This window comes from Melopsittacus undulatus, chromosome 8 (genome assembly GCF_012275295.1).
Source record: "Melopsittacus undulatus isolate bMelUnd1 chromosome 8, bMelUnd1.mat.Z, whole genome shotgun sequence".
NCBI lineage: Eukaryota > Metazoa > Chordata > Aves > Psittaciformes > Psittaculidae > Melopsittacus > Melopsittacus undulatus.
This window is the reverse complement of record NC_047534.1, coordinates 2800727-2823164: the sequence shown is the minus strand read 5'-3', so window position 1 is coordinate 2823164 and position 22438 is coordinate 2800727. Positions and strand designations below refer to the sequence as shown.

Here is a 22438-nt window from a genome sequence, read left to right as displayed (position 1 = left end):
TTGACAGCATTGTCTATACCCCCCAAAGGAAACATGCTTCCTCAATGAAGGTGGGTTTCAGCAACAAGTGACTGCCATGCAATGGACTGTTGCTCTTCAGAGGTGCTGCACGGGGCCTCCTTTCCTAGTCTATTTATTAGGCCAAATCCTAGTATTCTTCACTGAAAACACCCAAAAGTCATTGGAAGTTCACATATGAACATGCCCGGCTTGCACTTCGAGCCAAACCAGTGACTCCATGATCCAAGTTAAGTCTTTGGTATGAACTGGGAGGTACTAGCTCTTAAACCTCAGCTGTGCTCTTTATTCCTTGGTATCATCACCCCTCTTCAAGGAATGCTGGAAATAGCTAAGCAGTCGTTTTATTTCTCTTTCTTTTCTCTCCTTTAAGGCAGATACTGTCTAAGAATGAGTCACTTGTATGAGAACATCGAGCCAACCATTATTGATGATGAACTGGTTCAGAAAGTTCTTGAAGAGGAGCGCACAGAGGGCATAGAAGAGATTGTCAGAACGGAAGGCTTTAACTTAAAGGATGTGAAGGAGCTACAGCTTAGTTTTAGAAGTGAGTATCAGAACATCAGAACAATAGAACCAAGCATGAATAGAATCATGGCAATGAAACACTCACGATTAGCTTGGATTTGTTATGTGAAAAGCAGCATTTCACTTACATTTTCAGGCAGAGCTCTATGAAGTAGCTTCATTCAAGCGAGTTGAGTGCTTTTGCTGGTGGGTAACATTAAAGCTGCTTAACCTGATGCTATTATTGTCGTCGCTGTTCTTATTTAACATTTATATTGTGGTGACACCTACAGGCCACAGGCCTGTTGGGCCCTTCTGTGGACAACTCCAACCCTGGGCAGGCTCTGCCATAGCTGGTGATGATGTGAGAGCTATTTGGTCGATGATGGTGATTACAGACCAATTCAGTGGCTTCCTCCCGTCATCGGTAGCATTATCACAGCTTGCCTCTGACTGTCCAACCAGGCTTAAACTTGCATTCTAAAAAGGCAAAGGAAGAACATTTGGCTCAATATTTGAGTGTTCTGGGGGTATGTAATTGGATGGGCAAAAATCTGCCTTCCATTATCCCTCCTGTGCTCCGGTGACATCATGGTGGGTGTTAGTTGGGTTCCTTAGGGCAGGCCCCCCGATCCTGCATGTGTTCCTCTGCAAATACAGAATATGGAACTGTGTGAGTATTTTATGCATGAAATTCCTTCCTTTACTCTGCACTAAACACTGACAGCAGCAAAGCAGCCACCAAAAATCTCCTGTGAAGCCATTGCAGAGGGAAGGGGAAGCAGGAGTGGGAATATTCTATATTGTGTGGGTCCCAGTGTTTTGCTGTAGTGCCTAACGACCTGATTCTGTTTTGGGAGCAAGCTAAATGCAGGGATATTGATTAGCTCCAAACTGCAGCCTTCACAGAAAGAGTAGACCCCAGCTTGCTCTCCTGCAATGAGAATCCCAGGAGCACAGGAGTCATTTACACAAGCAGTTGCTGGCCACCTCTAACCTGCAAATGCAGAGAAAAGCAGAATCTCATCCCAAATCTCCCTCTTGGAGCTGGAAAGGAAAATGAAGGTCAAGGTCTCCTAGTAGTGGATTCATAAAGCTGCTCCTGACTGCAGGGCCGTAGTCAGCATCCCCTCAGCGGCTCGTTGGCATCGCTGATGAGCAGTGTGCGCTGGGGCAGGACACTGAGGTTAACTGGGCTGCTGCACTGAAATCTCATCCAGCCAGTGGAGCTCTCAGCTCTCTAGAGCAGTCATCACACGCTCTTGTAATCTGCTGAAAATCATTTTGGAGGTAAGACTGGGCATGTTTGCCTTGTGCAAGATAGCGTGGCTGCTGCACTGAGAGCTGTCTCACACGGAAAGCAATTCTCTTTGATTTATTCGGGGTGGTTTTCTATGGTTTTAGATATCCTGCAGATTGCTAATCTGTGGCAGTTTGAGAACCTGACTAAACTGCAGCTGGACAACAACATCATTGAGAAGATAGAAGGCCTGGAGAGTCTGGTTCACCTTGTATGGCTCGGTAAGACACAGGCAGACGAGGCTGGGTGCCTTCACACAGTGTGCGATAAAGCCAGGATGTCACATTCCTTCTCAAACACGACTGATAGGAGCTTTCCCAGGGAAGGCTGTCAGCTGTCGGTGTGTTCTCTTGTTTGACTGTCAAATGTCAAAATGCCTGAATATCAGAGCTGCAAAACAATCCTTCAAATGTTTCAAAACTGGGTTTGATACATTCAGGGTGGCAGGAACAGGAAGCTGAGATTTTAAGGTTGTTCCCAGAGTCTGGAGGTGACTTTCAGGAATATTTATGGAAACATCTCTATGGTTGAGAAGCCTGTATTCTGTTTTCAAAGCTAATGCAGGCGTTTCAAAGCCTAGAACCCACTATCTTTACCCCTCCATGCTGAAGGGCTTGTCATCATTGTTGTCCCAAGAAGTGCCCATCTTCGTAGTTTTATGTGACTGCTTTCAAACTCAGGATGATGAGAGAGGCATCACACAGTGGTGCAGGTTTTGATGCTGGGCAGACTGGGGAGCTTGCTGCTACAGGTGCATCACTCAGAGTGCTGGTTGGCTGTGGAAATATACCCTCAGCTGTGTTTTGGAACACCACGGAGGGCTGCAGCTCATAGGGACAACTTAAGACGTCCAATAGTCTCTGTGGTTCACACTGTTTTGCTGCACAGTGACTGACTAACACACTGGTGAATCAACAGCTGATGACCACAACGTAAGCACAGTGTTTTGCAGCACACTTACATGGGCTGGTTTGCCCAAAGGCTGCAGTGCTTCAGCAGCTGCTGCATAAGTGTCTTATCCCTCCAAGGCCTGGGGTGATGCTGACACCTCATCAACCATCTTTGGACTCTTGAATGGCTCAGTACTGGCCTGAGGAGAAATACTGCCCCTATGACAAACGTAGGTGTTATAATAGCTGTTCTGACAGGATAAGAGGAGATTTCAATGAGTGAAATAGCTCAAGTGAATATATGCCTTTGTATGCCTCCAGGGTGATTGGTCCTATGGGAATGACCCTGACAGTGGGCACTGGTGTGGCAGGCAAGAGTCTGCAAGAACCAAGGCAGGGAGGATCAGATTGGTCACAGAAATACACCCTTTTAGGGCATTTCCCCACCTCTTTTCTTGTGTTTTGGGTTTCCCCATAAGCTACAAATCACTTTCAGGTGGACTCTGCAGGGAATACCTTCAGCTGTGGAAGGACGTACGCATGGACCGTTGCAAGGGGGAGATGTGAACAAATGATGGTTTAATGCAGGCTTTCCTGCGGAACACTGAACACCCCTGAGGAAAATACTGCCCATCAACTCCTAATGCAAGAACCAGGCTAAATGCAAGGTCTGAATCAAGGTGTTCTGCTAGAAATAACTGCACTTTCTCAACTCTTCCTCAGACTTGTCCTTCAACAATATTGAAGTAATCGAGGGCCTGGATACCCTCATCAAACTGCAGGACCTCAGTCTCTACAGTAACAGGATATCTAAGATCGAGAACCTGGACACGTTGCAAGAGCTGCAGATCTTCTCCATAGGAAAGAATAACCTGACCACTCTGGAAGATGTGAGTACTCCCTGGATTTGTAAATGTTCCCTGTCAAAGGGTTGCATATTCTAAGGCTGACGTTTGTCACTGTGTCTGAGCCCCTCCTTAGGGGAGGAAATCCTCCTTAGGTTCTCACTGCCTCTATAGTGTAAGTTATGGTTTTGGTAAGCTCTGTTGGTGCTAAGTGCTTACTACAGTTATTTCTCTTTTAGATTATTGACTCCTGGGGGCCTGGTTCTGTTACTGCTGTCAGCCATGGCAGAATTCCTATGGGATCCCATGAAAGCTAGGAAAGGAATAAGTAGCTATCAATGAGAAAAGGAAGGAGTGGAGACGAGGATGTATTTGGGGTTCTTTCAAGGTCGGCTGATCAATCTCAGGCCCATGATTTGTATCTACCCCATCTCCCTTCTCTCTACACCCAACATTTATATATTCAGGACATAAATTTAAGTATTCCCTTTCCTGAAAGGATTAGAAACTCCTAATTCAATGTTGTCTGTGTTTGGCAGCAGAGCACCATATGTATTGCAACATTAAACTGACAGAGGGTGGATTTAGATTAGACATTAAGAAGTTCTTCCCTGGGAGGGTGCTGAGGTGCTGGCACAGGGTGCCCAGAGAAGCTGTGGCTGCCCCATCCCTGGCAGTGCTCAAGGCCAGGTTGGACACAGGGGCTTGGAGCAGCTGCTCCAGTGGAAGGGGTCCCTGCCCGTGGCAGGGGTTGGAGCTGGAGGAGCTTTAAGGACCCTTCCCACACAAACCATTCCCTGATTCTATAACTGTATTAAGACCAATGAATTTCAAGGCTGTGTTTCCCAGCACTGGGGTGAGCATCATCTCTTTCCCCTTGGCACAGGTGGTCTATTTCAGGAGGTTTAAACACTTACGGACGCTGAACCTCGCTGGGAACCCTCTCTGCGACGACGAGCGGTACATGCTCTATATTGTTGCTTACGTTCCCAACCTGGTGTATTTGGACTTCAAGCTCGTGAGAGACTCCACAGTAAGCATCCCTGCATCCCCTGCTTGTGAAATCCAGCAGGAGCATCTTACAGAGCGTTTGCTTTGTTGGTGTGCCAGCAATATCCTAGCACTGGGGGCAGGTTCCCTGCAGAAATGAGGCTCTCAGAAACATGCAGTGTTGATTCTGCCTCCACCTAACAGCTGTGAACCTGTAGGCCAAATCCTATCAAATCTGACAGGGAGGCAGAGGTGTCAGAGGCATGATGTCTTCACAGATTTGATGAAGATCAGCAGCTGTGTGTAGGAGGGGGGCCTGGTTAATGTTGCCACAGAGAGGCTGCAGTGTAAGCAGAAGCCTTCTTAGAGATCAGAAATATCTCAGAGGAAATCAGTCTTGAGACATGGATCCAGGGGGAAGAAACCTTGGTGGTCCTGCTGCTCAGTGAGCAATTACAGAGTGGACTGACTCTGTATCCAGGCAAGCAGGTACCATCAAATGCACTTCCCACTCTTGGTTCTGACAGTGCATCTGCACTGGTAACCCGTGGGGCTGCTTTTTGATCCCAGGGCTCAAAGGAATAAAGAAGGGGGGTTTGGGGAGGGGATTTATTTTAAGTAACCAAAGGACATGGTTAATTGTGAATTTGCTTGGCACTGAGCAGAGCCTGTACTTGGAATATCTATTACTCTTACCCTAGGATGGAAAGGGTTTTCCAGGTCACTGAGCCCAGTCCCTGCTCACACAGACAGTACGTCATAGACCTGCAGACTTAAATTTGTCAAGCTTCAGTTTCGAGCTAATGAGGTTCTTGCCCCTGCCACTACTTTGCCATCCACTCCTCCAAAGAGCCTTCTCCTCCCTAGTAAATGTATTAATCTCTCCAGCTGATCGAATCAGAGCTCAGATCCTGGAAGTCAAAACAGGACTTCCTGCTAGAAAAGAGAAAAACAACCCAAAAGAGGAGGCAATGGGGAGAGAAAAGTTTTCTGGGGCTGAATCCACTCAGATGCACCAAGTGCAGAGCCAGAGGAACATGGCAACAAAAGAAGGGATGAGGAATGGATTAGAAACCTTTGTAAGCAGTTTCATTAAAAGCCCACAGAGAAATGGAGCTGCACATGTCACTCAGGTGCATGTTCTAGAAAGTCCAAGGGCTGAAGCCCACAGTTTTTGAGCAATGCTGGATGATCTATTAACAATTTGCTCTTTGTTCTCATTTCTCAGCGAGAAGAGGCAGTTTTACAGTATCAATATCATATTGAGCCATTGGAACAGGAGGAGGCCGAGGCCCTGGCTCAGCTGGAGGACAAACAGGCAAAGCAGAGGGAGCTGGAGTACCACAAGGTATGTTTTCTTTGGCTGGCTGTATATTGTCTCAGGAGAAAGAAGCACAACACATATTGACTTCTCCTTTACCTGCTTGAAGATTTAATGAGAGGTTAACATCGACCATGCTAAAACTAAGGCTGGGATTAATCTCTGTGATCTCTGAATCTCATCTTCAGCATGAAACCAGGAACTGCTGTGGAATACACATGATGTTGGGGAACGTGCTTCTTCTGGCTGAACAATGAACCTACAGATACAGACCCTGCAAAGCTAAATAGTAAAACATACCCAAGGATCTTATCAGCCTGACATAAGATTAAGCACATTACAGGTCTGAGGGAACTCTCAGCATCATCATAGTGCAGTGACTTTATTTTCTCCTTCAGACTAAGTGAATGCTTTTCATTAGTTTCATGGTTAAACCATTCCAGGCTTACAGAGATCACTATAGTCCTGTGAACAGACTGAAAACAAGCCCAGGCAGGATGGTGCTGTCAGTCTGGCTCTGTATTCCCCACCTCCAAAAGATCAGACTGGCTGGAGAACAGGAGCTGGTTTAGTTACAGGGAGGGCATCTTCAGCTCTTCCTTCCATCCCTCCCCAAAGTCCATTGATTCCTTATCTGAAAGGCTTAACAGCCTTCTAATATGTGGTTGAATGTGATAATGTCTCCTATAAGACTAAACAGTGTTTTCTATCCTCAGGCTAGAGTGTTCTAGCAGCAAAGGCACCAGGATGGTTGTCAGTCCAGTTGCAGAATGCTTTCCTCACTTGGTGTATCTATTGTGTTGGTGTAACTGTGTCTGCACCAGCATTCCTTTGCTGGTATAGTGCTTATAGGAGAGACACATGCTGAGCACTGGCAGCAGGTTGGCAGTCTTCATTTTGCTTATATTGCTCTGATTCTCTTCAAAGACAGCCTTTGTTGAGTACCTGAATGGATCATTCCTGTTTGACAGTATGTTTGCAGAGGATACAGAAGCTGCCAAACTGGCTTGCCTCCCTGGAGTGAATGACCTGCTGCAGACATATCCTTCCTGGGTTTAGAATACCTACAGCTAAATGTAATGCCTCGAGTTAAGAATGAGGTGCATCCACAGGGACTCTTCATCCATTGCTTTTGTCCAGGGCTGAAAGCTCCATTGATGTAAGATCTGAAACAGTCTGTGTTCAACTTTTGAATGGTATCAAAAAACCCACTGCAAGACTCTGAGACCACTGACAGCTTTAAGGCTTGATGCCTTGTGAAATATGAGGGCTAAAAACAAATGGTTTCTATGACTGCCAAGCTGGCCAGCCCAGCTTGAAACAACCCAGTTGTAAACCCACTTGTTTCTGTCAGCAACAGGTCATGGGATGCCAGCATTCCGAATCCTCACTGTTGGAATGACCATATTCCCTTCCCTTCCCTTGAATCCAATGCCTTCTTTTCTGACCCTTCAAGAATCAAGGCTTTGTACTTTCTCTAAGTCAGGAATCCACTTACACTTTAAAATGAGCTGCAAGATAAATCTCTGTCAGTTAGATTGTGAGAGCGCAGCGGCTGAAATCAGGTTGAAATGGAAGTGGTAGGAGATAGGAACAGACTAATCAGAATGATATGAGTCGCATATCTCACAACCTGCCAGAACTGGCAACATGAAGTTTTCAGGCCAGTGCATTTTTCTGATCATTGCTCCTACACGAGGATCAGAAAGCAGACACTTCTTTTCCTCTTCTCTTTTCTCATTCAGATTAATAGAGCATTGTCAAGGCCGGTAACTTGACCTTCCTTAAAATTGCATTACACTGGTGGGGGGGAAAATGCATCATGGCTTAACTACAAGAGGCTCCAAAAACAATTCCATTGCCAAGATAATAGCAGAAGAAAAATGGACGTTGTTTTTGTGATGTTACCAAGTCAGGAGTTTATTCTCTGCTCTGGCTCTAGGCTCCAGAGCTGTATTTATTAACTACTCTGGCACTGTATTCACACTTGTGAAGATAGATAGTGTTGTATGCTTCATTCTGCTGCTGTGTCAGAAAGGAGGCAGAGAAGCTTATGCATTTCCTTTTCTGCAAGGCCTTTTCCCCCTCGAGTTGCTACAGCTTTCCCCATACCCTTAAGGCAGCACAATCCTAGCTATAAAACACGAATGGGTGACCCAGCCCTGCCATAGACAATACTTGGCAGCCTTCTCCCTGCAAGAACTACAGGCTTTACAGAACAGTAGCTTGTAACTCTTGTTGCTTCAGTCTGCAGAGGTAGAAGGAACGTAGCATGTTGCTCCACTCAACAAGTGAAATACCTTGACTCTGGTGTCACGTACAGGGAGGAGTTTGTCTCAGTCTGTGAGAGCCTTTTTAACTATGGGCTGAAGGAGCATGAAAACCGAGAAGCTGAAGTCTCCCATTTCTATGAATACCTTAATGAAGTGTTAACAGCCAACCAGCAAGAAGGCAGGAAAAGAGTCCTAGAGTTTGAAAATCAGAGCAAAAAGGTAATGTGGCTATATTCTTGTTTGTTTCATACATGATCTATCTATAGTATATCTGTATCATGTGCTAGCTTTTAATTTGACAGGAACCAAGGATAACCCCATGAAAATTAGTTCTACCATTCTGGATTTACACTGCTGTGATAGGAATCAGTACTGGATCCCTAATGGTAGAATCACAGAGTGGTTGTTGAGGTTGGCAGTCTCCAACCCTGCTCAAGCAGGCTCACTACAGCAGGCTGCCCCTGTTCATGCAGCTACTGAGTAAAGGATGGAGACTCCACAACCTCAGGGGGCAACCTCTTCCAGGGCTCACTCCCTGATCTATCCTGACAGATTAAATCCATACCAAGAAAAGATGCTATATTAGCAATACAGTGTCATTAACTAACAGAATGGTAAAAGGTGATTACTACTTTATGGAGGAAAAGAATCTGGGGATTGAAGTTTCAACCCCTTTGGGCAAACCAGAACCAGCTATCACTGACAGCCGTTATCTACACTGGAAATTCAGTGTAGGACACAATTTACATGTCACCAGGTTATTTTACTGTTCATAAGGTAAAGATCCTTCAAGGCCTTACAGAAAGAAAGTAGCTAAGTATGACTTTCATTTGCCATCCACAAAAGTGACCAGTCTTTAACAAAACAGAAATGCTCAACTTTCTTTTAGCTGAAGCATTTTTGATGAAGTTGATTTCAAATCTGTATAGGTTTATCAGACTCAATGCCAATCCCCTTTGCTTTGAGGCCTCCAATAGCTCTTCCTTCATTAAAAAATGGGGAAGAAAAGGAAGGAGATTGAAGGGATTCTGTTTGCTTTCAAGTCATTTTCTGCTTTGGGTCATTTTGTCAACAACAGCTCAAAGAACTTTGACAAAATCAAGTTATTGTAATGTATTTCTGGCCTTTTTTAAGCAGAAACTGTCTTTTCTCCTTCTGCTCAATTACAGCCACCCACTGCGGCTGCTAAGGGTGCAGCTTCTAGCTGGATCCCTTTCTAACCATGTATAATAGATGGATCATTATAGTGTTTCCACAGGAATAACAAGAGGAGGGGATGCTAAAGCCCAGTGACCCTGTCAGCTGAGCAGAGCAACTGACACCAGGCAGAGTCACAAGCCCTGGCTCCCTTTGGAAACCAGGTCACTTCTGCTAGGTGCCTTGTCTCTGCTGCTGAGTCGCTCTGCTCCCAGGTCCTTGAACCTTGCTGACTCACGCTGGCACATGGGCTCCATGTGCTCTACTTGGGGTATGAGTCTGCAGCCTTATCAGAAGGCAACGTGGAAAGATGGAGCTGCTCAGAGGGCTGGAGCTGCTCTGCTCTGGAGCCAGGCTGGGAGAGCTGGGCTGGGGCAGCCTGGACAAGAGAAAGGTCCTGAAGGGGAAACCTGAGAGCAGCTCCAGTGCCTAAAGGGGCTGCAGGAAACCTGGAGAGGGGCTTGGGACAAGGGCCTGTAGGGACAGGCCAAGGGGAATGGCTTGAACCTGCCTGAGGGGAGACTGAGCTGAGCTCTTAGGCAGAAGCTGTTCCCTGTGAGGGTGCTGAGGCGCTGGCACAGGGTGCCCAGAGGAGCTGTGGCTGCCCCATCCCTGGCAGTGCTCAAGGCCAGGTTGGACACAGGGGCTTGGAGCAGCTGCTCCAGTGGAAGGGGTCCATGGCAGGGGCTGGATGAGCTTTAAGGTCCCTTCCCACACAAACCAGTCTGGGATTCCAGGATTCTATGGCGATACGTACTCAGTTAACTTCCACTTGAATTCCCAATAAATCTTGAATATAACTTGAATTGAAATATAATCTTGAAAATAACTTGAATTCCCAATAAATCTTCCATTAAAAAACCAAAACCAAACCCCCCAACCAACCAGCCATCCAAACCCCCCTCCAAAAATACCCCAAATCAAACCCAAAGAAACACAGCTAAGGCCACATTTTGGCCCTCCACCTTTGCCTGATGACCTGCTGGCTCAGCTATAAGTGAGCTGCAAGAACAGGACCCAGGGGTCAGTGGGATGGTTTTCATCTGAATACTGGAGAAGTTGGCATCCAAACTGAACACTGCATTTAACAGCATTTCCCCATTCATTGCAGCTTGCCAGAGGAGTTCAAAGGCTGCGGAGGCCCCAGCAGACTGGAGTCTGTGAGCCTTTCTTAGGGGCTGTTTGTCTCGCTGGAATCCTTTCATGTAAACTTGGGTAACCTGTAAAATAACTGCTCTCTGAAGTTGCTAAAGGAGCAAAGGAGCATTAAAAGCCTTGAACTTTGAAGTTACTGCTCCCAGAGGTGTGTCTTGAATGGCTGCAGAGCCTTTGGAGCCTCCTGACTTCTTTACAATAGACAAGAGGATTCCTTGCTCTCCCCCCCCACACTTTTAACACTGCAGAGTTTGGGTAACCTGGTTTGTTTTCAGACACAAGTCTTGGCAATGGTTTTCAGCAAAGTTCCCTATTTCAGCCCATTCTGTTCACTCTCAGAAGTGGATTGGACATCCTAAACCATGTTTATTGTTTTCCTTCCTTGTTTTAACCTTTGATTGTTAACTGACTTGGAACAGACTTGGGAATAACACATTGGAGAAGGAGATGGTTTTGATCCGAGAAATCAGACATCGTCTCTGATCCAAACCTGACATCAGTATTTCCTTCTGAAGGGCAATAAATCCTTGCTGTAAGAGGAGGTCAGGCCATGAGAGGTATTCCATATTCAGAATACTCAATCCTGACCCCAAGGAAGTCAATCAAGCTTCTCCTTGACATGAAGGGGATCAGGATTTAGGCCTGCGTTTCTTCCTGCAAAGGTATTGTTAATCTCCTCTTCATGGCCAGCAATGTCAAGACTCTCATTAGTCTTGACTTGCAATGTGTCAGAAGGGGAACCAAAGTTGGAGGCATTGAAGGAGCAAAGTCTTCTGCTGACTGGAGGATGAGGAAGCGTTTTCAGTGACTCCACTGCATTGCCCCTAGTGCAGCAGCATACCTCAGCAGTGTTGACGACCCAGTATGTAAATGTGGAGACTTCCTGAATCATCACATTTCATTTCAGCTCATCAGCAGCAGGAACTTTCCTCGCATCTCTAACAAGTTAATTAAATTGCAATGGAGTGCTGAACACAAACTACGAGTAATTTATGTATCTCTGTGTTTAGAGGCTGGAGGAGATTCATAATGCCACTAGTTATGATATTGCTGAGTCGAAACGAGCCCGGTACAGGGAGGACATCCTTCAGCTCTCTGAAGCACTCATGGGCTTGGAAATCCTGATAACCAACCAGCTGGAGGTAAGGCTCAAACACATACCTGGGAGACCTCACATCCACAATGTGGGGGGGTCACTTTTCTGTTGCTGCACCCCTCTGTTTAGTAGCTCATTGCACAGAGAGTGGGGCACAGGTCCCCATCTTACTCCTTTTCTAGTCAGAGTTGTTCTGGATGAGATCAGGCCCTGGACATCAATACATTGCAATAGATTTCTGTTTCTCAGAGCAGAGCACAGTACATCCTTTACATTTATCCAAGCTGATTTCCTAGGCTTTAGGGAAAGGGTCATTCAATCGTTTCATAGGTCTGCGTACAGAAGTGGCTGCCTAGCATGGGGTGTGCATTTGGGATTCTAGAGGTGTAATGCTTTGAAGCTCATCTTTGCTCTGAATAAGATTACACACATTCCTGCCCAGCTTCCTGCATTTGCTTGCATAATAGCTGCCTTTTTTTCTCCCCAGACTTCTCAAAGAAGTAGGGCAGGGCTGCTAATGTGCATCTTCATTTGAAAGGGAAGAAATCTGTCTCGAAATTAGCAGGCAGGAGCAAGCAGCTGCAGCAGATCACTGCTGTGAATGTGCATGACAGCAAGCAGCTCAAAATGGATTCCTCACTGCAGCAGGATGGTGCCTGGTGGTGTTTATTGCTCCTCGTGTATCTGCAGTCACTGATGGAGCAGAACCCAGGTGGCTGTATCTGAACTGTTGTTTCAAGGCATCTAAGTTCAACACCTCATAGTCGATTTTGAGAGGGGTCCTAAGCAGCAATTTTAATTCCTGAGGACTAAACCAAAAGCTGCACTAAGCCTTGGCATTGGTTCTGCTTCCAATAAGAGGCTCTTCATGCATACAAGGAGACTGTGGCATTGCAGGATATGGGAATACTGCACTCTCCATGCACTACTTAAGTGAGGGTAAAGAAGGATCAGCTGTCTCGACACCGACTATGGGAATCATTCAGTCTCCTTCCCTCCCCTAACCTGATTGTGATGTTCTGGCCCCAAAGGAGGAGAGAAAACCTTGCAACACGTTCAAAACACTTTAAATGCTTGAGGCAGTTCAGTTTGTGAGTGTGCTGGGAACAGCAGTGAGTCCAAATGGTAATCAGATGTAGATTCTTCCCAGGCTCCCCAGCTTGCTTTTATGTTTATGCAAGTTCACATGGTAATATCTCCTCTTTTCCCCTCTGTTAAGGAAATACTAGAGGAATTTAAAAGAAACATTGCTGCTGTAGCATCAACATTCATGGAAAACGTGAAAGGGATATATCCTTTGGACAGTTTGTTGGCCTGGACCTCCCAGTGAGGTATGTATATCTCACCTATAGGCTCAGAAATGAGCCAGCGCTATAGAACTTGGGGGGCTGGTTGGGTTGGTTGGGGTTTCTTTTAGTCGACAGAAAAGGTCTCTTCATAGGAATAGCCATTAAAGGTGCTCAGCTTCTTTCTGTTGGGTCCCTGGAGAGCACAAAAGGATTTAAGTTCTCCTGTGTCTGTAGGACTTATGGAGCTTTCTCCCCCTTGGGAACCTTCCTTTCTTCCCACAGCAGTGACAAAGCCCTGGGAAGATCTGCTTAGGCTGATTCCTATGTACATTCCTGCTACAGCAGCCAGTGCTATACCTACAGCTCTTGCTGAAGTTTCTTTAAATGGCTTCCATTTTGGGGTTGTTGCTGTCTTCTGGAACAAAGTGAGATGAGGATAACCAAGTGCTTCAGTGACAGGTTACACTAAATATAGAGATCTCTTGGCCTGGGGCGAATAACTGCATCATATTCAGAGCATAGTTTCTATCCTGGGAGGCCTCTTTCAATTCCCTTTGCAAACTTAGGCCCACTCTCAGTTCTGTGTAATAGATAGCAGTGAGGATGAGCCCTAATGTGTGATTAAGAGCACTAAGTGCATATCCTGACATCACAGCAGCTTCTGGCAGCAGCAAGGCCCTTTCCTGCAGAGGTCCACTCAGTCTCTAGTTACAGGAGCTCATTTAATCCCTGTAAGTGAATGGTGTGCTCAGCTTTTTCCTTAACCATCTTCTATACGATGAACCAGTGCCGGGACCTGGAAAACCATCACCATGAGAAGCTGATGGAGATCTCCATCACCACGCTGGAGAAATCACTCAAGGATGAGCTCGACGTGGATTTGCCAGCTGCTGTTCAAAGGGTGAGGGCACCAGAACAGCTCATCTCTGCTAGGGAGCTGGCAAGAAGAGGCCACAGCCTCTTCTCTGAAGAGACATGGTTTCCAGTGGGCTCAGTACCACTAGAGCCATGCCTAAGGCAGAGCATCACCTCCTCCCGAGTGGTCCCAGCCCCAGTGCTGCAGGACATCTCTGCTGCCTGGGATAAAGGATAACTGCACTGCAGGTTTCCCTGGGTGCTGGTGGCAGCAGCCCAAGGAAGTGCTGAGGGAATCTCTCTCCTGCTTCCAGCACAACTCACTGCTCTGGCTGATTTCCAGACAGCCCCAACCCAGTAGGCACTTAGGCAGCATCTCTGCTGCCCTCAGAGCTGGGTTGGTTCAGACTCTCCCTGCTCCCCCAAGGAGAATCCAAACGCTGCTCTGTTTGCCTTGGTGCTTTCAAATCCCTCCCCAGCCCATGCTTTGGAGGTGGGATGTGACATTTCAAACGGAGCCTTGCACAGAGCCTTGCTGTGATAGCAAGGAGCCCTTCAGAGAGCACAGAGGTCTCTGCAGGGCTCCAGTCAGCAGCGCTGCCAACCTTTTTGCCTCCACTCCCCCTTTAGTTCCTGGCTAAATGCCTCCAGTTTTGCATTCCCTGTGGTTTCCCTCTGTCTAGATTATCCTCCTGTTCCTCCAGGTAATCAAGAGCTGACAGACACAAACCAGAGCCCTCAGCCCCCCGCCAGGCTGGGGGGAGCTCCCTGCTTTATGGCCTGTGCAGATGGCTGCAGTTCCGCACCGTTGCTGTGCACCCATTTTGCCTCCCTGCCATCCATTTCCACAGAGAAGCAATCTTCATTTGTTCAGCAGCTGCACTTGGCTGCAGGAGGAGAAGTCATTATGGCTTAGTGAAGCCACCTTCCATTTAGAGCCCTGGGGGGAAGTCACTGCTTCCATCAGGAACTGGGACTCTCCAAAAATGAGGATTTATGGCCAGTGCCACCAGTCCAAGAGACCTTTCCAAGTGGGATTTTGCACTTGGTGTGCTGGAGCACAGGCAGCTGCCCACAGGGGCCTGCCATGTGCTGCAGCAGGGCATTTGCACACAGGGTGCTGCCTCAGTTTCCCCACCCATAGGAAGGATAGTTCTCCATTACACCCTAGGGAGGCCCATGAGCATCCTTGCGAAGGGTAAAGCTCTGGATTCACGCTGGTGACTGGGGCTTTGTCTGAGACACAGGGCTCATTTTCCACCCTGTGAGCTGCTTGTTGTGAGCTCTGCTGCTTTCCCTGCATGCCTGCTCCCCTCCTCTCATCCGGTCACGTTACCCCCAGCTTCTGGTGGACAAAAACACCATTGTCAACGCAGTCAACACATCCCATGGCACCCGCCTGCGGAGCATTGATAAGCGAGAGAGTGACATCCTCAGCAACATCGACCACTGGCAGAACTCTGTGACAGAGAAGGTAAGAGACCCTCGAGCTCAGGGGGATGGGACACAGGTAGGTCTGGCTCAAACGGCAGGGACACCAGTAGTAAAGATGCTCCCTAACCTTTGCTGGAGCCCTGTGTGTGCTGGGGACCCTGGCCAGGGATGCTGACCAGCCTGTGGGTTCAATCTGTGCAGGCTTTCCAAAATGAGATCGACAGGAACCGCAACCGGGTCAAAGAGATCATTGTGTTCATTGAGAATCTCCAGGAGGAGCTGGAGAGCATCAAGATCCCAGAGCCCACGGAATAGGTCTGGTATGGGTTGGGGGGGGTGCTTTAGCTGGGGGCGCACAGGACAGCCCCCAGCAGCAGCACACACAGCCAGGGATGCTGCCTGGGACATTTCTCCTTCCATCCCACCATAAACTGCAAATAAAAGCTACTTCTTGACCCTGGAAAAGCTGTTTCTTCCATCCCATTGGCGTGAAGCCGTGCAGAGCTCAGACCTGATCACAAGGGGCTATGGGTCAGCTGTGAGCTGTCTGAACCAGCTCATCCCAGCACATCACCCCTGACAGCTTTGCTACCTGCAAGCACAGTGGCAGGAACCTGTGAGCCACAGGCACGTGGCAGCAGCGTGGGAGAGGAGTGCTCTCCATCAAACCACCCCCAGGATAACAGCAGGTTTCCAGCTCAGCAAGCACAAGGCTGGCAGGGGCTCTGCATGCCTGGGAGCCTCGTCCTCTTCCAAAGCGGCTTTGTGCAGCGTGAACAGAGCAGCCCCCAGCAGCAGGAAAGGGAATCAAGGGTTCCAGAGGAGCTCACACACTGCTGCTCACAACAGCCAAGCGAGGAGTCATTAATTCCCCTCCTTTGCTCCGTGACAGCAGCTGCTGCACTCACTTGTGGGCAGCTCCTGAGCAATGATGCTGGCTGGTGCAGTACTGCTGGAGGCAAGCAGCAAGGAGGAAGGTGGGGAGGTTACATGAGAGGGTGGCTGCATACATGGCCTGCAGAAGAGACTGGGTCTCTCTCAAAGCCCCATGGTGCTGTCATACACAGGTTTAGCTCACAGTGCTCTGAAGCCCACATTCCCTCCTTGTCCTGCTCCAGGATTGCAGTTGCCTCCCTGTCACTCTGCAAGGACAGGGCACCTTGCATGGGCAGGCTCACCCAGAGGGAGCAGATCTGTTGGGTAGGGTATGCTCTGCTCCATGCCTGCAGCCATCCCAGAGCCTCCAGCACCACAGCTTGCTGGTTAAAACAAAGAACTACTCAGCAGCGTTGGCTTTCAGGACCTAGCAGGGATGTGCCTTTAATCAAACAGAGAGACCCTGGTGTTACATACAGGCACGCTGAGGGATGAAGAACAGATGCAATGGAGCCTGTTTTCAGATTCCCATAACAAGTGTGTGTCAGGAGCTGGCAGCTATGAAGACATGTGGCATATGTTGGGTATGTCTGTGCCGTGCCCTGCCCAGGAAGCTGTTCCCTTCGTGGGAGCTCCTCTGATGCATTGCTGACACCAGCATTGGACAGAGCTGCTGGCCTGGGATGCAGAGGATGCTCACCTTGACCTTCCCTCTTTGGGGGCTCAGAACTGCTGGTGCTGCACTATGACAAGCAGCCCAAGAGAGGAGCTGCCCACAAAGTCACAGCTCCTCAGCATAAGGCTGATCCCAGGAAAGATGTGATGGCAGGAGGATGATTCCCATCCCTTGGATCATGCCAGGGATTCAGAGCCAGGCATTTTCCTGCTGTTCCAGCCCAGCAGCCTCAGTCCTGCAGCAGTTTGTGTTTCACAGTCGTGCTCTCCGAACAGAGGTGGACAAAGAGAGTCCCAGCTGCAGCACGGGCACGCAGCTCACACAGGTCATAGTCATGGGCCCACTCCACATTGCCCCATCGCTGGATCTGAAGGAGAGGAGGAACACGAGGCAGTTCAGAACTGGGTTATCCATAGAGCTGCTCAGCAGCTCTCCCTTTCCATGGCTGTGAACCAGGAGCTGTGCTGGTCACTAATGGGGCAGGGAGATCTCCTGTGGTGGAAGGATGTGCTGCATCTCTAGTGGGGTCTGAGGCAAAGTCCCTTAAAGGGAGGATGAAAAGATTCCCATCAATTTCAACCACTTTTGGGTCAGGGAGAGCTTTGTGCCAGGCCAGCTTCCAGCAAGCAAGTTATTAGCTTGGTGTCTGCCAAAGCCTCCAGGCTGGATAACCCACAGCAAGAGAAGCCAGCCACAACTTTGCACTTCACATTAGAGAGGGAGCAAAGCAGCCATCTGGGCTCTGCAATAAGAACCTGGCAGCCCCAGGAGCTCTCTGGGCTGCTGTGCCCATGGTGTTGCTTTACAGCAGCACACTCCAAGCTCTCTCAAACGCAGAGAGTGGTGAGGTGGAACCTCTCCTGCAATAGCAGCACTTCCCTTGCCAGTTATTTGTGGTGGGAGATGCATTTGTCACGCTGAGATTATTGCTATTTGAATGATAGGGCTGCTTTGTAACATGATTTACCTGGTATTCTTCCTCCAGGCGAGAGAGGAGCACGGCTTTCTCCACTGTAATGTGCCTGTCAATCACACCCATGGACAGGATCAGAGATTTCAGCTGGGTGATGATATATTCTATACCTGGAAGGGAATAACCCAAAACAAACAAGATTCAGCACTGTTTTATGCAGCATTACAGCAGCATCTTCACATGCTCTGATGAGACAGGCGGTGTGGAACCTCCTCAGGGAGCTCACAGGGCCACTGATCCTTGTATCTGGGTACTTGAGTCTCAGATCTGCAGTTAACAGCAGACACAAAACGCTGTTGTGGTCACTGTCACTGCAGTGACAAAGGTTCTGCCTTGGCAACTGCCTCCTTTTATTGTGCCACAAACCTTCCCTGTGCAAAATACCCTCTCTCACCTTGCAGGGCCCACATGTTGTAGGATGCCAGATGGCTGACAAAGGTATCCTTGGTGCTGGCTGGGATGTTTGGCCCCAGGATGCTGGTGGAGGAGCCAATTGCCACATTGTACCTGGAATGATCACCCAGCTCCTTAGAAAAGCACAAGGCTCATGGATCCTGTGGCTCTGACAGCCACAAGCATCAAAGCTCCTGGCCTGGGCAGGCCAAAAGCAGACAGGAACATCTTTGGCCTCTTCTTACCTTTCCTCAGCCCAGGCAACAATGGGATCCCATTCATTCTTCTGCAGCTCTGCCAAGGCAGGTGGCTCCTCCACACGATAGCTGGGCCATTGCAGAACAGAACCACAATGGGTGTTCATTCACCCCCAGAGCACAGCAAGGGGGATGAAGGCAGTGGCAGCAGTGATGGGAACAATCCCCCCACTTCCTCCCCACATTCAGTGTTCTGCTGTTCCAGGAAGGATAATTCTTACTACAAAACAGAGCAGCAAAGCAGCCAACAGGCAGCCCCAGGCCAGGCACAGGATGCAGTGAGGTTTAGTGGTCGGAGCAGGGGATATATCCCACTGGAATTCTTTATATGGGGCCATGCAGCTCCCAGTGGGTATCACAGAGGCTGGGACTGTGAGACAGAAGTCTGGGCATGAAAGGCTGGATCCTGCAGCCCACTTTAAGGAATGAAGGGCATTTGGCTGCTGGTACAAGTTATATGAGCTGCTTGAACTGGCACAGGAGTGCCAGGGACTGGGCTCACAGATTCCCCAAGGCCTTTCAAAGCTGTTATCTTTTCCCCAAGGAAATCTTCATTTCCTGCTGCTCCCAGCCTTGCCCAGCATGGACATGTCCAAAACAGGGGTCAGCAGAGGACCAGATCCCCATTCACATGCATGAGCTTCCACTAAGTCTGCAGACACAGAACTGGCCTAAACCAATTCAAACCCTCAGGCCAACCCTTGGGCAGCTCAGAGCCCTGCTGTGACTGAGTTACAAGAGACATCAACCCCACGGTGCCCAGACAACCTCCCCCCTGTGCCCCATCTCGTACCAGACAGTGTCAGTCTCCAGGAACTTCACGGCTGCTCGGATCAGCTGCATTTTGCTCCTCTGTGTGGGGTTGTCCAGTGCTGTGTTGCACAGGGTGGTCTAGGGAACAGAGGCTGTTTAAACCACCTCAATCATGGCTTGGGGAAGGAGCAGCTTCTATTGTACAAAGGCAAGAAGCAGCAGAGGAGTTCAGAGGGGTGCAGCTAAAGGGGGTGCAGGGCCAGAGCTGTGTCATAGGAATCATCTCCCTGCTTTCAGAAGCCACAGGAATGGGCTCATCCAGCACCAGGGAAGGAAGCTCATCCTTTCCTCCTGCCCTCACAGTCCCCACTGACACAGTCCAGCCCCTTCTCAAGTCCCTCCAGTGACACCCTCTGGAGTCACCCAACCAATGTCAACCCAACCAGTGTCAAGCAGTGCCCTGTCAAACTCCTGACCTCTTATCCCTGTTTCCATGGGCATTCGGACAACCTGACCTCTCAGTGTTCTCTCTTTAGAGACCATTCTCATGTCTACGTGGTCACCCCTGTTCTACACCAACCTATGCCAATTCCACTGCGAGCACTCAGGAAGGCTGGGAAAGGCAGGATACAGAAGGAACCTCTCTCAGAAGATGCTTTGAGAAGATCTCATGCATCCCAGCACATCCCAAAGTGTTCCAGCTCTTGCTCTGGAATCCACTCCATGCACTGGCAAAGCCCTCACCAGGTAGCAGTGGCCTGGAAAACCCACCTTTAACCCCTGGAATTTCAATTCCCTGTCTCTAATCCTGACTTTCTTGACCTGACTGCTCCCAGCACACTGTGTTCTGTCCTTCCAAGGTCCTGGTATCCCATCTTGCCGTGCTCACCAGATGCATGGTGTAGAACTTGATGGTGTCTTTCTGGGAGTCCCATTCTGTTGCCACTGCAATGGCCAAGGCCTCACTGGGCACAGTGAAGAGCTTGGCCTGGGGTGTTTTCAGCTTTCGGTGGTCCAGGTTGATTTCAAAGCCTCCTGGGGAATCAGAGTAGAAATCCTGGGGAATCAAAGAGGAGCAGGCACTAAGGAACAACAGCCAATCCCACAGACTGACAGCGGGAGCTGAAGGGAGCAAGGACCAGGGATGCTCCAACACCATCATTTGGCCATATTGGGTCTTGGAAGTGGCTTCCCACCCCACAGCTTTGCTATGGATGAGGAAAGGGGACAGCAGGATGGTGACCATACCAAACCCACACAGGCAGGGACCAGCCCCTCTGCCCTGTCCCAGTGGCTGCACTCACCTTCTCCTTGAGAGATGCTCACGTTCTGGTAAAACCGCTTCCTCTCTGGGGACAAAAACAGCCTTTTAGGGGCAGTCAAGGGGAGGTTGGTCCCTTCCCCTGCTCCCCATCACAGCAGACAGAGCCCTCGGGGCTGTTCTGGTGGCCTGGCCACAGAATTCCAGCCCATTCCTTCCCAGCTTCCAAGCACCCCAATGAGCTCCACTCAACCAGGGAAGCTCCAGGACACTGGTGAGAAGCACAGCATTGCTGTGCACAACCTGCACGTCAATGGGAGCAGCTTCACTCTGCTCAGCTCCCTTGGAGCCCTGAGCACTGCCAGGGATGGGGCAGCCACAGCTTCTCTGGGCACCCTGTGCCAGCGCCTCAGCACCCTCACAGGGAACAGCTTCTGCCTAAGAGCTCAGCTCAGTCTCCCCTCAGGCAGGTTCAACCCATTCCCCTTGGCCTGTCCCTACATCCCTTGTCCCAAGCCCCTCTCCAGGTTTCCTGCAGCCCCTTTAGGCACTGGAGCTGCTCTCAGCTCTCCCCTTCTCTTGTCCAGGCTGCCCCAGCCCAGCTCCCATCCTGCTGCAGCTTCTCCCACTGCAATCCAAGACAGCAAACCCATCAGAGCCGGGTTAGGACAGGGCACAGAAACCTCTTCCCACCCCTTGATGACAACAAACCCACTCTCAGTGCCTCTGACTCCTTCCCTGCCCTGCACACTGCAGCCGTGTCCAGGGGCAGGATGCTGTGATGATGGTGCTGAGGACACATGGACCACACTGAGGCACCAGGGGAGGATCCAGCTCCATCCTGCCCCAGCAGCAAGGCCAGCTCTGCTTTCAGAGCACCTTCACCTCCTCCCGGTGCTGTTGCACACATCACTTGGAGCCAGGTTAAAGCCATCACAAAGGCAGGAGGAATCTGCCCCATGTAAACCCCAAGCCAAGTGAAGGGGGAAGCAAGAGGCCAGGCTGCAGCTCTTTGATGGGAGGCTAAAGGAGGCTCATTCCCGCTGGGAATGGAAGGGGATTTGCTCAGCCTCAGGAAGCACCACAGTGTAAAGCACAGATCAATGCACCCCAAAGGAGACCCAGCAGTGAGTCACAGCAGCTGCAGCCTCGCCTCCGACAGAACCAGCCTCATTTTAGTGCCCCCAAACCCACACAATAAGGTCTGTGCAGGGGATGCACGGCCCAGAATGTCCCTGAAACACCCCCAAACCCCATGGAACCCCAAACCCAACATATCAGAGCAGTGCATTGAGGATGTGGCTCCGCTAACGCCAGGCAAAGGGTGCAGGGGGATGCCCATCACCAGGAGCACTGTCCGAGGTGCTCAGAGGATGGGGGGGCCCCGACCCCACAGGACTGTGCTTGCAGGGGGGATCCCGTGTCCCATTCAGCCCATGGGGCCCTTCCCTGGCCCAACAGGGCTGGTCACCCTGCAGACCCCCCCTCCCCATGACAGCTCTGAAGGTCATCCCTGGACATGAGGGGGTATAGGGAGGTATGGGATATAAAGTATGGGGTATGGGAGGGGTATGAAATATGAGATATGGGGTATGGGATAGGGGCTATAGGGGGGGTATGGAATACGGGCTATGAAGTATTAGATACGGGGTATGGGGTATAGGGGGGTATGGGATAAAGGGTATGGGGTGTGAAGTATGGGATATGGGGTATGGGATATGGGGTATGGGATACAGGGTATGGGATATGGGGTATAGGGGGGTATGGGATAAGGGATATGAAGTATGGGATACGGGGTATGGGATATGGGGTATGAACTATGGGATACAGGGTATAGAATATGGGGTACAAGGGGAGTATGGGATATGGGGCATGAAGTATGGGATACGGGCTATGGGCTATGGGGTAAGGGAACAGCCCCCCCCCCCCCCCGTGTGCTGCAGGCTCTTCTCACCTCCGGGCGGGGCATACCCCCGTGCGGCACCGGCCGCGGCAGGGGGCGGGGGGGGCAGCGGGCGGCGGGCGCACAGCAGGCGGCGGCATGGGCGAAACATGGCGGCGGCCAGGCCCCCATGCGCC

The 22438-nt window shown here is 49.7% G+C and overlaps 2 protein-coding genes across 3 annotated transcripts; one reads left to right on the top strand and one right to left on the bottom strand.

The window, feature by feature from the left end:
* Positions 1-395: 395 nt before the first annotated feature.
* DRC3 (dynein regulatory complex subunit 3) lies at positions 396-15624 on the top strand. 2 transcript variants are annotated; one of them, XM_013131041.3, is made up of 12 exons: positions 396-565; positions 1930-2046; positions 3439-3605; positions 4447-4593; positions 5779-5898; positions 6799-6911; positions 8189-8363; positions 11507-11638; positions 12812-12882; positions 13659-13782; positions 15079-15210; positions 15372-15624. In XM_013131041.3, the coding sequence occupies exons 1-12, from the start codon at positions 409-411 to the stop codon at positions 15483-15485; spliced, it is 1569 nt and encodes a 522-aa protein (XP_012986495.2). In that variant the 5' UTR covers positions 396-408; the 3' UTR covers positions 15486-15624. The 2 variants fall into 2 exon arrangements, with proteins under 2 accessions (XP_012986495.2, XP_030898947.2); XM_031043087.2 differs by lacking the exon at positions 4447-4593.
* An 835-nt stretch (positions 15625-16459) lies between these two features.
* ATPAF2 (ATP synthase mitochondrial F1 complex assembly factor 2) lies at positions 16460-22413 on the bottom strand. Its single transcript, XM_034065345.1, has 8 exons — positions 22314-22413; positions 20403-20447; positions 19988-20133; positions 19139-19236; positions 18334-18414; positions 18090-18202; positions 17690-17805; positions 16460-17089 (listed from the first exon to the last, which is right to left on the bottom strand). The coding sequence occupies exons 1-8, from the start codon at positions 22411-22413 to the stop codon at positions 16952-16954; spliced, it is 837 nt and encodes a 278-aa protein (XP_033921236.1). The 3' UTR covers positions 16460-16951.
* Between the last annotated feature and the right edge of the window lie 25 nt (positions 22414-22438).